We start from the raw sequence: 15,333 nt of genomic DNA, 5'->3' as shown, positions 1-15,333 counted from the left end.
GTGCGGCTCAAAGCTGATCTAACCCCCGTTGTGCGGCTCAAAGCTGATCTAACCCCCGTTGTGCATCTCAAAGCTGACTGTCATTTTTATTATCAAAACATTTGTGGTCTTCATCCACTCTCAATCAGTTTAGATCTAACAAAGTGATTGAGGAAGATGCTTTACATCACCACAGTTTAAGTAGTAGTAGTAACATTGTGGACTTCATTGTAGTTTGTAATGAGTTGTGATTTTGCATGTGCAGTACTTCTCTCTCTGCATGCTGCATTGGTCATTCAGCTATACTGTATGTAGTTCTTATTCTGTCTCAATTTGTCGCAACAATACCATTATTTAACTGAACATGGGCCCCTAGCCATGTCAGTGCAGTCATCACCAAATGTCTGGGTGCCTACTTACTGCCTAGTACGTAACACACTGACCATCATGTGTTTGGGGCCTGGGGATGAGAAAACAAAAGGATTGTCTGCCTCTCCCAGACCCAGCAATGGATTTGAGCTCTCAGCTGATGTGGGGTTTTTCTGTTGGCCTTTGATTTATTTTTGAGGAAGATAATGGAATGTTAGGCTAATGCGGTTATGAGAATGAAGGATTCTGTTGGGTCGAACATTCCAAACATACACCGCTGTTATGGATGTGCTCATTCTGGTCAAAGGACACTATGCATCTCCTGTGTTGATCAACCCCGGCCAACAGCTCTGCACCCCCCGCAGCAACTGGCCCAACCCCCCCCCCCCCCCTATCTGCCTCCATTGTTGCAACCCCTATTACTAGCCTGTTCAACCTCTCTTTCGTATCGTCTGAGATTCCTAAAGATTGGAAAGCGGCCGCGGTCAAAGTGGGAGACACTCTAGACCCAAACTATTACAGACCTATATCCATCATGCCCTGCCTTTTTAAAGTCTTCGAAAGCCAAGTGAGCAAACAGATTTCGAAACCCACCGTACCTTCTCCGCTATGCAATCTGGTTTCCGAGCTGGTCACGGGTGCACCTCAGCCACGCTCAAGGTCCTAAACGATATCATAACCGGCAGTGATAAAAGACAGTACTGTGCAGACGTCTTCATTGACCTGGCCAAGGCTCTCAACTCTGTCAATCACCGTATTCTTATCGGCAGACTCAACAGCTTTGGTTTCTCTAATGACTGCCTCGCCTGGTTCACCAACTACTTCTCAGATAGAGGTCAGTGTGTCAAATCGGAGGGCCTGTTGTCCGGACCTCTGGCAGTCTCTATGAGGGTGGTCAGGGTTCAATTCTCTGGCCGACTCTTTTCTCTGTATATATCAATGATGTCGCTCTTGCTGCAGGTGATTCTTTGATCCACCTCTACGCAGACGACACCATTCTGTATACATCTGGCTCTTCTTTGGACACTGTGTTAACAAACCTCCAAACGAGCTTCAACTTCATACTGACTTAGAATATGTGGACAACTATAAATACCTAGGTGTCTGGCTAGACTGTAAAATCTCCTTCAAGACTCACATTAAGCATCTCCAATCCAAGGTTAAATCTAGAATCAGCTTCCTATTTCGCAACAAAGCCTCCTTCACTCATGTTTTTTTTAAATGTTTTTTTTATTTTATTTCACCTTTATTTAACCAGGTAAGCTAGTTGAGAACAAGTTCTCATTTACACCTGCGACCTGGCCAAGATAAAGCAAAGCAGTGCGACACAAACAACAACACAGAGTTACACATGGAATAAACAAGCGTACAGACAATAACACAATAGAAAAAAAAGAAAGTATGCTGCCAAACATACCCTCTTAAAACTGACTATCCTACTGATCCTTGACTTTGGCGATGTCATTTACAAAATAGCCTCCAACACTCTACTCAGCAAATTGGATGTAGTCTATCACAGTGCCATCCGTTTTGTCACCAAAGCCCCATATACTACCCACCACTGCGACTTGTATGCTCTCGTTGGCTGGCCCTCGCTTCATATTCGTCGCCAAACCCACTGGCTCCAGGTCATCTATAAGTCTTTGCTAGGTAAAGCTCCGCCTTATCTTAGCTCACTGGTCACCATAGCAACACCCACCTGTAGCACGCGCTCCAGCAGGTATATTTCACTGGTCATTCCCAAAGCCAACACCTCCTTTGGCCGCCTTTCCTTCCAGTTCTCTGCTGCCAATGACTGGAACGATTTGCAAAAATAACTGAAGTTTGAGACTCATATCTCCCTCACTAACTTTAAGCATCAGCTTAAAGCAGCTCACCGATCGCTGCAGCTGTAACAGCCCATCCAACTACCTACCTCATCCCCATATTGTTTTTATTTCCTTTTTCTGCTCTTTTGCACACCAGTATTTCTACTTGCACATCATCATCTGCACATCTATCACTCCATTGTTAATTTGCTAAATTGTAATTACTTCGCTACTATTGTCTATTTATTGCCTTTACCTCCTTACTCCATTTGCACACACTGTATACCTATTTGTCTATTGTTTGTTTATTCCATGTGTAACTCTGTGTTGTTGTTTGTGTCGCACTGCTTTGCTTTATCTTGGCCAGGTCGCAGTTGTAAATGAGAACTTGTTCTCAACTGGCCTACCTGGTTAAATAAAGGTGAAATAAAAAATCAATAAAAAAATCATAATAAGATCCATGGAGAATATACGTCTAAAAAAGAGGTAGCCTGTTAAGGAGAAAGACATGGCAAATTATATTTATTAGGAGGAATCAGCTTCCTCAGACAGAGAAAGAGGGGGGAGAGAGAATGAGGTGTGTGTGTGTGTGTGTGTGTGTGTGTGTGTGTGTGTGGACTTATCTGACTTAGTGACTTTTGCTTTGAGTAATTGAATCAAAACTGTAGGTCACTGACCGTAAACATGTGCATTATATCATCCATTCTCTAGGCACTGGTTGAATGTCAGGTGAAAAACTACTCTGTGCTGACATCATATACATACACTACAAACTCTACAATCCCCCACCAAACAACACTGCACCAAACAACGAGAGTGTTGCAGGGCAGACGGGACAAAAGGCCCCCACAGCTGGTTGGTTGGCATAGCCCTGTTGGGGGGGGTGGGTAAGGGTATTGTGAGGGGGGAGGGTAAGGGTATTGTGAGGGGAGGGGAGGGTGTTAAGACTGTAGTCCAGGGGGTGATTATAGTCATTTGTATTGGCTTGAGGAGAGTCTGGTATTACTGTGTATAGTACTGGCTCTGACCCCCTCCTGCTGCTTAATTACGGTATGGTGGTGTGTGTGTGTGACTGCAGACAGTGTGGTGGCAGACTGCGGCCTCGTATGTATGGGCCCTGCCACTGACCCACCCACTTCTAATGAGAGTTTCCTTTTGTCATGCTGTTTTACACAGTCCTCTGTCTCCCATAACATTCATAGTCATAGTTATATAATCCTGTCATGTTTACATTATAATATAGGCGATCTACAGGGTCCTTTAGCTCTAAGGTCTAACCGTGACCATATCTATAGTAAATACTTGAGGAAATGGGGCCTGGGAGAGTTTCTGTTCATTCAGACATCCTGCTGTGAATGATCCTGCAGTGTTTCCCCTATGTATTTTCATGTAGGCGTGTTGCAGAGGCCCCCGAATCTGCATCCGGGGCTAACCAAACAAATGTATTCCATTGAAACTAATTTCATTCAAGAAAAATGAAAAATGTAAGCGGGGTCAATGGGCAACGTAGCCCACCTAATATATAATAAGGGGAAACAATGTCCCTCCGTATAAACCACTAGGAACTACAATGGTTTGGTTTATTCTCCTGGAGTGTCTTACCATTAGATGATGAAATGGGTCCCCACGGTTACCCCGCGGCCAGTGGTGGGTTTCGGCTGGAGCTGGGAGTCTGTGTAACTGCTCGATTGAATTATGTAAATATTCCTGTGCAGATTGCTGTGGGAGTTCCCAGACCCCTAATGTGATTATATTACTAAATAGAGGGAAGCAGGCTCGCCTCAGGTCTTTTTGTGTGTGATGGGTCAGGATATAAACTAGTAGTGTGTTTCTATGCTGCACAACAGGGGGGATTGGGAGTGAGGCTTTGGATCTCAATCTAGTCTGGACTATAGTCCCCTCTCACCCCATCTCCTTTGTGGATTATTTTGATTATGAAAAAACAAGTATAATTAGTGATTCGGGGGGATAAAGTTGGAGATGTTGGATTCAGGCATGTGTATATATGAAACAATTATTACTGATCTGATGGGGAGTGTGGGTGTGGAGAAAGTCACATGTTGTTTGCAGATTGTGATTACATTTTGTTGTAGTAACAACCCTCCTAATTTCAGTGATTGAGGGGATTCACAAATTAAAAACAGTAGCATCCAAAGGTGCCTCTGATAATTACATTTCCATAGTAGCAAATTGAGGTACCCCAACCCCGTTCAATCCAGAAACAAAAGCAAAACCCACAACAAATGGTTAGATTTGCCCTGATCCATGACCCCATCACACCCTCCGTCCAGGCAGTGCCACCACATGAAAATGACAAAGTAAACTACAAATTGTCCCTTTAAAATGAACTCATTAGTCTACTCTTATCTTTAGTAAGCCAGACATTAGGGTGTGTTTGGTTTGACTGAGGCAGTCCAGGTGTCTGCTCTGCATTGCTCCCCCAGACTCCCCTCCCTCTCCCTCAGTAATGTGTGACGTGTCGCAGGCAGTGCTGCCTCAAGATCAAAGCAGACACACATACACATACGGTGGGGCTATAAAACTGGTTTGTCACTGCAATTTCCCTGTCCATCAGCGGGCACACAAACAGCCCTCTCCCTGATGCCACTGTAATGGTTTTTATTTATGACAACCCAAAATTCCACCTCATTATTTGTTCCGTAAAGTTCCCTGAGGTTCTGGTCAAGGCTGAGTGCTTCAGTCTATACTTCACTGCACTCTCTATTTCACTCTACACTCTCTCGATCTCTCGCTCTCCTTCTCTGTCATTCCCTTTCTCTGTCTTTCTGGCCCTTTGTCTCTCTGTGTGTGTGTGGTGAAAAAAAGCACACCACTGGTGGCAGTGTCAGCACTTTCTCGTGTGTGTGTGTCTGTCTGAGGGAGAGGAGGAGAGAGAGAGTGAGTTGGAATAGTCTGACTCCTCTCACTGACATACATCTTATCCTTCATAACACTTCTGATGTTAGAGCAAAATGTACTGTGTGCTTTTGTACTCAGTCTTTCTTCCTTTGACTTACACCATATTTCTCTGTGTTTAAGTGTGTGTGATTTGTGTGTGTGTGCTTGCATCTGCATGTATTCCTTTACTTGTGTGTTTTATATAGTGTTCCCCTCAACAGACAAGTACATGCATGTCTCCCAGCTCTTCGTGTTGTTATGACCTGATGTCACCTGATCTCCTAACGCAATTGGTCCGTCTGTGTTTCAGATCTGCTGCCTCCAGTCGGGCGAACAAAGGAGGGGAGACGAGGCTGATCCTTCCCACAATCCTTCAGCCACTGGGCCTACTGATCCGGACCACTGCACTACTCTGCCTTCTCTCTCCCCTCTCCCCCCCACCCTAAGGCAGGAAGGCTGTGGGGCAGTAGGATCAGGGCAGCAGTAAGGGCTGATTGATGCTCTGTGGGGATGAGACCTGGCTGCTGAAGGCCAGTGGAGACGGCTCCCATTCTCCGCTCGCCTGGCTTTATGTGCGTGTCTGCAGGCTGCCCTACGCGCAGCAGAGCCACCCCCCGTGTCAGCCACGGCGGCCACCCCGAGCCATCCAGACATGCCCACCGAGACCCTGCCGTCGCTGGCAGATAGCAAACCCACCTGCCCCGGGGCGGCCTTTGTCTCCGCTGTCCCCCTGCGCATACTCAACAAGGGACCCGAGTACTTCCGGCGCCAGGTGGAGACCAACCCTAAGCGGCTGAGCGCCGTGGAGCGGCTGGAGGCGGACAAGTCCAAGTACGTGAAGAGCCAGGAGGTCATCAACGCCAAGCAGGAGCCTGTGAAGCCCCAGCTGCTGGCCAAGCCACCTGTCTGCCCCGCCGTGGCCAAGAGAGGGGCGAATGGTGGCGGTTGTGGTGGGGTGGCCCTCAAGACATTCAATAACAACTCCAAGTCGGACACGTGCGCCACCACCAGCAAACGGGAGAACCTTAACCTGGAGATCCTCAAGAACCTCCTGAACAGCTCCGGCTCGGTCTCTGAGGGCCACGCTAAGAGCGCTACTCTAAAGCCTGGGGCCAGGAGCTTGGCCCCCCACCGCTCCACCCCCACACCCACCACAGACTGCACTGAGCCCACCAGCCTCCGTTCCGTCGCCAAGTCCCTCAAGGTGCCTCCGCCTGCACCCGGCCGACGGAGCCCCCAGGGGGGAAACCTGAACCTCAGCCGCCGGCTGCTGGAGGAGCGGGGCGAGGGCAATCACTCACCCCTCCACGCCTCCCACAGCTCCTCTGACATCCGCAGGCTGTGCAACGGTAAGCCTCTAAGGGCGGCCCGAAGCAGCAGCAGCTCCGCACCTCCCTTACCCCCCAAGCCCAGTACCAAAGTCCTGGCCCCCCTCTGCGACAATGCCCTTCAGGCCCCTGAGAGGGAGCCTGCACCACCCTCCTCTGCCACCCCAGATGAGCAGTTGGAGCTAGAGTTGGGGAGCTCGTTGGCCCGCCGGCCCTCTCTGCACCGCTCCAAGTCGGACCTGAGCGACCGGTATGCGCGAGCAGGCGCTGACGTGGAACGCTTCTTTAACTACTGTGGCCTGGACCCTGAGGAGCTGGAGAGCGTGGGCGTGGAGAGCTTTGCCCGCGCCAACTCCGACATAATCTCCCTCAACTTCCGCAGCGCTAGCATGATCAGCTCGGACTGTGACCAATCACGGCATAGCAACGAGGACATGACGGACGAGGAGGAAGACGTGAGCGAACGCGTGCCGTACGGAATCTCGGCCGTGGAACGAAACGCCCGCGTCATCAAATGGCTGTACAGCATCAAACAGGCACGCGAGTCGCAGAAAGTGTCTCATGTCTAAAAGAGAAGGAAGAAACAAACTATTAGATGGTCCTTGCAACAAAACAAAAAAAGACTTCCGATGGAATGAAGGTCTTTGGACACTCTGAATCTCTGACTGTCAAAGTATTGACTGGCAAGATGCCCTTGGATGGATCTTGCAGTTGCTTTTGCGTTCAGTGTTTGTTGACCTCTGAATCTGCATGGCTCCTCCCACCCACCCGCCACTGCGGCCTCCAGCTAAAGCAACAGGTTTAGGAAAAAATGCCCTTTTTCAAGATAGCAGCAGTTCAGTTCCGTCTCTTCGAGCAGTACAACTCTCTCTCATTGTTTTGCTTTCTGTCTGTTTAGACCAGCACAATGATGCCAGCTCTTTTTAGATGTGTCTTCTTAATGTCCTTTCTTTCTGAACAACACTGAGCCTGGAAGCCATACGGGTGTGAATGCAGCGATTCAGTGTGTAACCAGTCTTTAGTCTGATAATTCTGAGCTTTGAGTGTCTATAGAAAAAAACTCCCTTGAAAAAAGGGCTGTGAAAGCATGGAACAGTCCAAACCTGCTTCACCCCTTTGGTACCAGGAGAGTTTGTTTGGTACATTCCAGACCCTGCCCCTTTCCCGGGGAAACCCCTGATTGATCCCCTTTTTCAGTGTTACCATGGTGATAGCATTCAGGCAGCACCATGAAATCATTCAGCATTACGTGGTTTTTGCTTCTGTTTAGTTTGTTGTCCATAACATTCTCATTGGCAGTTTGATTTTGTGGTACTTGCTTTTCTTTAAGATATGTGTAAATGCTGTAAGAAAATGTATATAATTTCAAAACTGTTAGATGTTTGTCAGAGGGCGCCTGTTAAGCTAACTTACTACATTGTTCAGTCTTCTCCCTGGGCTTGACTGTGAGACTGCGTCAAACCCAGTTCATGATCAAATTTTTACGACGTTATGATGACATACACTAACGTTCAAAAGTTTGGGGTCACTTAGAAATGTCCTTGTTTTTGAAAGAAAAGCACTTTTTTTTGGTCCATTAAAATAACATCAAATTGATTAGAAATACAGTGTAGACATTAATGTTGTAAATGACTATTGTAGCTGGAAACGGCTGATTTTTAATGGAATATCTACATAGGCGTACAGAGGCCCATTATCAGCAACCATCACTCCTGTGTTACAATGGCACATTGTGTTAGCTAATCCAAGTTTATAATTTTAAAAGGTTAATTGATCATTAGAAAACCCTTTTACAATTGTTAGCACAGCTGAAAACGGTTGTGTTGATGAAAGAAGCAATAAAACTGGCCTTTAGACTAGTTGAGTATCTGGAGCATCAGCATTTGTGGGTTCGATTACAGGCTCAAAATGGCCAGAAACAAAGCACTTTCTTCTGAAACTCATCAGTCTATTCTTGTTCTGAGAAATGAATGCTATTTCATGTGAGAAATTGCCAAGAAACTGAAGATCTCGTACTACTCCCTTCACAGAACAGCGCAAACGGGCTCTAACCTGAATAGAAAGGAGTGGGAGGCCCCGGTGTACAACTAAGCAAGAGGACAAGTACATTAGTGTCTAGTTTGAGAAACAGAAGCCTCACATCATTAAATAGTACCCAGAAAACACCAGTCTCAATGTCAACAATGAAGAGGCGACTCCGGGATGCTGGCCTTCTAGGCAGAGTTGCAAAGAAAAAGCCATATCTCAGACTGGCCAATAAAAAGAAAAGATTAAGATGGGCAAAAGACCACAGACACTGGACAGAGGAATTCTGCCTAGAAGGCCAGCATCCCGGAGTCGCCTCTTCGCTGTTGACGTTGAGACTGGTGTTTTGCAGGTACTATTTGATGAAGCTGCCAGTTGAGGACTTTTGAGGCGTCTGTTTCTCAAACTAGACACTAATGTACTTGTCCTCTTGCTCAGTTGTGCACCGGGGCCTCCCACTCTTTTTATTCTGGTTAGAGCCCGTTTGCGCTGTTCTGTGAAGGGAGTAGTACACAGCATTGTACGAGATCTTCAGTTTCTTGGCAATCTCTCGCATGAAATAGCCTTCATTTCTCAGAACAAGAATAGACTGATGAGTTTCAGAAGAAAGTTATTTGTTTCTAGCCATTTTGAGCCTGTAATCAAACCCACAAATGCTGATGCGCCAGATACTCAACTAGTCTAAAGAAGGACAGTTTTATTTCTTCTTTAAATCAACACAAGTTTTTAAAAGTGTTTTCTAGTAATCAATTAGCCTTTTAAAATTATAAACTTGGATTAGCTAACACAACGTGCCATTGGAACACAGGAGTGATGGTTGCTGATAATGGGCCTCTGTACGCCTGTGTAGATATTTATTTAAATAAAAATCAGCCTTTTCCAGCTACAATAGTCATTTACAACATTAACAATGTCTACACTGTATTTCTAATCAATTTGATGTGACCCCAAACTTTTGAACGGTAGTGTACATGTTCAGTATATTGGAGTTGGAACTGTTTTGGTACTCATTACTTCAAAATGAAGGCAATGAATTGTGTTCACTTACATTTATTTTGCATTATTTCAATAAATGGCTTGTTTTGCCGTCTACTTCGGAAAGTTTTGTGAGTATTATTTCATAAAAATGTGTATGTGGACACCCCTTCAAATTAGTGGATTCGGCATATTCAGCCACACCCGTTGCTGACAGGTGTATAAAATAGAGCACACAGCCATGTGATCTCCATAGACAAACATTGACAGTAGAATGGCCTTACTGAAGAGCTCAGTGACTTTCAACATGACGCTGTCATAGAATGCCACCTTTCCAAGTCAGTTCGTCAAATGTCTGCCCTGCTAGAGCTGCCCCGGTCAACTGTAAGTGCTGTTATTGTGAAGTGGAAACACCTAGGCACAACAACGGCTCAGCCGTGAAGTTGGTAGGCCACACAAGCTCACAGAACGGGACTGCCGAGTGCTGAAGCGCATAGCGCGTAAAAATCATCTGTCCTCTGTTTCAACACACTACTGAGTTCCAAACTGCCTCTGGAAGCAACATCAGCACAAGAACTGTTCGTTGGGACCTTCATGAAATGGGTTTCCATGGCCGGGCAGCCGCACACACGCCTAAGATCACCTTGCAGTGGAAATGTGTTCTCTGGAGTGATGAATCACGCTTTACCATCTGGCAGTCCGATGGATGCCAGGAGAACGCTACCTGCCGCAATGCATAGTGCCAACTATAAAGTTTGGTGGAGGAGGAATAATGGTCTGGGGCTGTTTTTCATGGTTTGTGCTAGGCCCCTTAGTACCAATGAAGGGAAATCTTAACACTACAGCATACAATGACATTCTAGACGATTCAGTGCCAACAGGAAAGTTTGGTGGAGGAGGAATAATGGTCTGGGGCTGTTTTTCATGGTTTGTGCTAGGCCCCTTAGTACCAATGAAGGGAAATCTTAACACTACAGTATACAATGACATTCTAGACGATTCTGTACTTCCAACTTTGTGGCAGCAGTTTGGGAAAGGCCTTTTCCTGTTTCAGCATGACAGTGCTCCCGTGCACAAAGTGAGGTCCATACAGAAATGGTTTGTCGAGAAACTTGACTGGCCTGCACAGAGCCCTGACCTCTACCCCATCTAACGCCGACTGCGAGCCAGGCCTAATCGCCCAACGTCAGTGCCTGACCTCACTAATGCTTTTGTGGCTGAATGGAAGCATGTTCCTACATGTAGTGGAAAGCCTTCCCCAGAAGAGTGGAGGCTGTTATAGCGGCAAAGGGTGGACCAACTCCATATTAATGCCCATGACTTTTGGTCATGTAGTTTATTTGATGATAAAACGGTGCGCTTTGTTCATTTTCTGTACTACAATATGTATGGTTACTGCAGGGCATTGCATTTAAGGGTTACCATTACGTCATCCATCTAACTGCTCTACAGCGCATCAATTTGACTTGCATATGCGCCTAACATTTTGCTGTGCGACCTGTAATTTGTATTTAGGAACACAGTGTACCTAGAAAAATTAAGGATTCTAGCTTTATTACCTCAATTATTTCGCATTGTGCTCCTAAATTTATTTTTGTGCGCCTACATTTTTCAACGTAGACGCACACGTGCTCCTTGCAAAAAAAGGTCTGTGTAAAGCACTGACCATGTGAGGAGTCTGTTGATGTTAGTTCATAGTTCAGAGGATACCAATATCACCTTCCTTGGGCGGTCCTAGAAAGCGAAAACCTGTCAAGATTAATTTTCCATGCTTCTGTATATCGCTTCACTGACTGTACAAGGAACCTGAACTAATGTGTAAAACTGTATGGCACTTGCAACGCCAGGATTGTGGGTTTGATTGCCAGGGCTATCCATACATAAAAATGTATGCAGTGCACGCATGACTATATGTCGCTTTGGAATAAAGCGTCTGCTCAATGGCATATTACTATCTCCACTCTCCATGTTCCAGGTTTACAAGGCTGTGGGAAATGTTAGAAGAGTGATATGTCTGGGTAATGCAGCAGTTTCTTTACATAATTGTCCCTCTCCGGCTCAGAGAAGAAGTGAAGAAGTGACCTAATCAGTGGCGACCCGTCATTCAGGGCCGCATACAAATATGGTATCTTTTTTGCTTTCTTGAGTAAAGCAGCTCCAAAATGCAGGCTTTTCAGCCTAGCTCAGTGATTTCTTTGGTGGTGGGGCAGCCAGCGGAAAATACGGAGTGTAGGGGTTGGTAATGTTCTCTAGTTGCACTGTGATTGGCTCAGTGTTTTGCCACTCATGGGGACACTAAGTCACCGCCAAATCTAAGCCCCTTGGGCGCTGCCTTAGAGTTACATTAGAAGTGCCCATCCAAGAAGGCTCAAGGTCATTGGCCACAAATAAAATGACGTCAAATCACGTTATATCTAATGTAGCTTTGATTGGACTGATCATCTAAACATCATAGTTTCAACATCTTAGCATGCAGTCATTATCATGAATCAAGTCGACAATCTACTGGCAAATCCCTTTTAAATCTTGTCATATGAAGAGAAATTATAGATAATATATCGGTGCTCATCAGCCATTGGACATAAACATTACACAACAAGTTTGAAATCGCATATTCAACAATGAGTGGTTTGGAAGGAATCAGTGGCTCACTGCAAGCATTGCAAAGCAATCACTAGCCGGCTATTCAGTGGAGTGACTGTGTAGTCCCAAGTCTGGGTTTAAGGGTCTCTTTTCCAAGCTTAAAATTATAAACATTCAACATGGGCCATGCTGTCAATCCAGCATGATTTCTGCAGCGCTCAAAACAACTCTTAATTCGGATCTGGGAAATCTGACTTCCAGTGAGTTGAAGACAACTGGGAACTTGGGGGAAAAAATAGCTGTGACTGGGAAAATACGTTTTGAACAGTCATCCAACTCGGAATTGGGCTTCTTTCTAGAGCTACGACCTGAAGATCACTGATGTCATCATGATTCAACATAGTTTTTTTTCATAGTTCCCAGTTGTCTTGAAAGCACCATATATCCAGACAATGCCATTCTTTGATGACACAATTTGCCCACAAATGACTGCTGCGCCACCTTCCTGTTCAAGTGAGCACAGCACAACAAGGTGAGTCCAAAAATCTCTTGTATGCTGCTGCATAAATTATGTAATATACCAGGGAGATATGTATACTGTAGCTAAGAAAGTAATACTAAGTGTATGTTGTGTAGTAAGGTGTTAGTAGCCCATGTGCCTCACCCTAATAATTTTGTCTATTTTCCCCTCTTAATTTTGCCTACTGTTCTGACTTGGTGGTGCACATGTAGCCTATAACCTGTTTTAGAGAAATGTAATCATCGAATATTGTAAGAGCTTTCATTGTCTGCTTATATGCTCCCTTTATTTATCCTACAGTTCTGACTTGGTGTACAGGGAGAACACTGTAAGAACGGCCCATGTTCTGAATTCTGTCGCTGTAAATTTCAAAAGTGCTGAACAAATAGTTATATTGACTACGTCCGTCCTAGCTCGTTCGTTAATGTCTTAATCGAAATTACGGATTGCCTCTTATCCGCTTGTCATCCCCTTATGCCATAGATTGTACATCTCAATTGTCAGTAAAACCACATTTGTTTAAGCAAGTCAGCCATATCTGCTATGTTGTTGTTTTTTAAGACAGTAAATGAGGCTGAATGAACTGTTTCGATGCCAGACAAGGTTCCGCTGACAGCCAGGTGTAGCAGTGGTAAGATGTTTCGACTGCTGTTGGGACAGCTTTATGTAGGCCCTAACAGTTTGTTGGCGCCGTTTGTCACTGTTATTGTGCAATTAATGTATTGTTAAGTGTTGTGTTGTGTAGTGGCTTTGCTGGCATTCATCCCCAATTTTTTTGTTTTTGTTTGCCCCACCAAGATTTACATGCTAAAATCGCCACTGGACCTAATCCAAAACCAATGTGATAAGGCTAAGATTCAGTCATCTATCAAGCACAGTTTACTCAACCCATGAAGCACAAGGTCCCACGTTAGGCTACACTGTGAAACATTACTGATGGAAACCCCCACTCATTGAATGAAAAATAACATGCTCACCCTCAGATTATTTCTCAAATGTAATTGGTCCAGTCACCACACCCTAAGGTGTTTCACCAAGGCCACATCAATTGACCACACATACCCATACTATACTGTAAAACTACAACTGCTAGAGGGACAATGACCACGTTTACATGCACACCAATATCCGGTTATTATTCGGGATACTCAAGTATTCTGTTTTTGAGTTGATGCATATAAACATAATTTCCTGTTTAAAATAACCTGAATAAGTTTGTATCCCGGTTTTGAGAAGTCTGAATAAGATGCCTGGGATATGCTGATCTTAGATGAGATACTGTGGCATGTAAACATATTATCCCATTTACTGTTGTTTTTGCAGTCTGCGCAGGCTGTTTCAAATAGTATCACTTTTGAAGGTCAGATGGAAACAGTTATAGTTGGAATACTGACTGAAGTCTGGACACTGATTGTAGGCCTCACATAGCCTATTATAATATTAATTCCTGCAGAATTAAGTGTTGTAAAATTATAGACCAAATGTTAATTTTGTCTCGGGAACAGGCGTGCAGAAATAAGATGAATTTCTTTCATCTTTAAAAAATGTGAACATGCGCTTTGGACCGTGTTGTGTATCCTAAACGTGCAATTTTTTTCAGCATTATAAAAGCTGAAAGTATTTCACATTGAACCACAAAATATGGATTCAAGATTAAAAGTGAAATACTATCAGAAACATGTTGGATCGTTTTCACAGATTTTCATTTCCTTAAAACCGGTCAACAAACTGATATTGTTTGGAAATTTTGCACTGAAGATCTCCCTGGTCCCTAACCGTCTTTTGCTCCACGAGAGAAGCAGAAATGAAAGAGAGAACTTTACCGATGTTAACTAGGTTGTTGATAATGCATTCATTTATCGTTTTATAACATCATTCTAGTGAGCAAGGCTTTATTTAGTATTCTAGAGCATTGTTCCCCAATTGGCGGGCCACGGAACGAATGGCACGCTGGTGATTTTATTTGGCCCCCCAAGTTTTCTGAGAAAAAAATGTATATTGTTGGACATAAAAGACAAATCAGCTCCCACAGATTTTTTATTTGGAAATCTGTTCCAAAGTATTCCCACGCATAATAGAGAGATATGTGATCGTATAAAGCAAGGTTTGAAATGATTATGTTTTAGTCAAATATTATATATGTTTAGGCTTCCTGCAGTCTACAAATTATTTGTAATTATGTTCTGGCCCCATGACCATCCGCTCAAGAAAAAATTGTCCCGCGACTGAATCTAGTTGATGATCCCTGTTGTAGAGCATCAAGTAATGACAGAAGATAAACTACATGTACTGTATCTAATTAAAGACAAGTTGACTAACAAATAGCCTACATAATTTCAGAAATTATAAGCAGAAAAATAGAGGCTTAACTTTTTTCCCCCGCACCCCATGTCAAAAAAATTGTACTGCTGTCCCTGGGCAAATTAGGAATATTATGTTTATTCATGGGTACAGGGATACTTGTGAGCGGGATATCAAAGGTGCATTTAAACAGTTTATCCTGAATTAGACCTTAAAGCTGCAATATGTAACTTTTTGGGAGACCTGACCAAATTCACATAAATGTGAGTTATAGATCTGTCATTCTCATTGACAAAGTCTAAAAAGCAGAAGATTTGTTCTATGTGCGCAATTTCTATGATTCCCATTTTTAAGTTTCGCTTTTGTACACCAGTTTAAAACAGCTGAAAATACAATATTTTTGATATTTTTGAAAGATATTCCACAGCGGTTTAGATGGTACAATGATTCTCTACACTGCTTGCTTGTTTTGCGACAAATACTTGAAATTAGGCAAACTATTTGAATTTTAGCAACCAGGAAATGGAAAAGATTTCTGCATATTACA

General features: G+C 44.2%; 1 protein-coding gene across 1 annotated transcript in view; it reads left to right on the top strand.

Annotated features, from left to right (window-relative positions):
• The window catches only part of LOC139559840 (protein FAM110B-like), a 44,874-nt gene extending 35,366 nt beyond the window's left edge, over nucleotides 1–9,508 (top strand). Inside the window, exon 2 of the mRNA XM_071376214.1 lies at nucleotides 5,365–9,508. Coding sequence (XP_071232315.1) covers nucleotides 5,707–6,951 — 1,245 coding nt within the window. The 5' untranslated portion in view covers nucleotides 5,365–5,706 and the 3' untranslated portion in view covers nucleotides 6,952–9,508. The remainder of the gene's footprint in view (nucleotides 1–5,364) is intronic.
• The last annotated feature ends 5,825 nt before the right edge of the window (nucleotides 9,509–15,333 follow it).

Source organism: Salvelinus alpinus, chromosome 30, assembly GCF_045679555.1.
Source record: "Salvelinus alpinus chromosome 30, SLU_Salpinus.1, whole genome shotgun sequence".
In the NCBI taxonomy this organism is placed as follows: domain Eukaryota; kingdom Metazoa; phylum Chordata; class Actinopteri; order Salmoniformes; family Salmonidae; genus Salvelinus; species Salvelinus alpinus.
The sequence above is the reverse complement of the archived record's forward strand: the minus strand, read 5'-3'. Positions and strand labels throughout refer to the sequence as shown.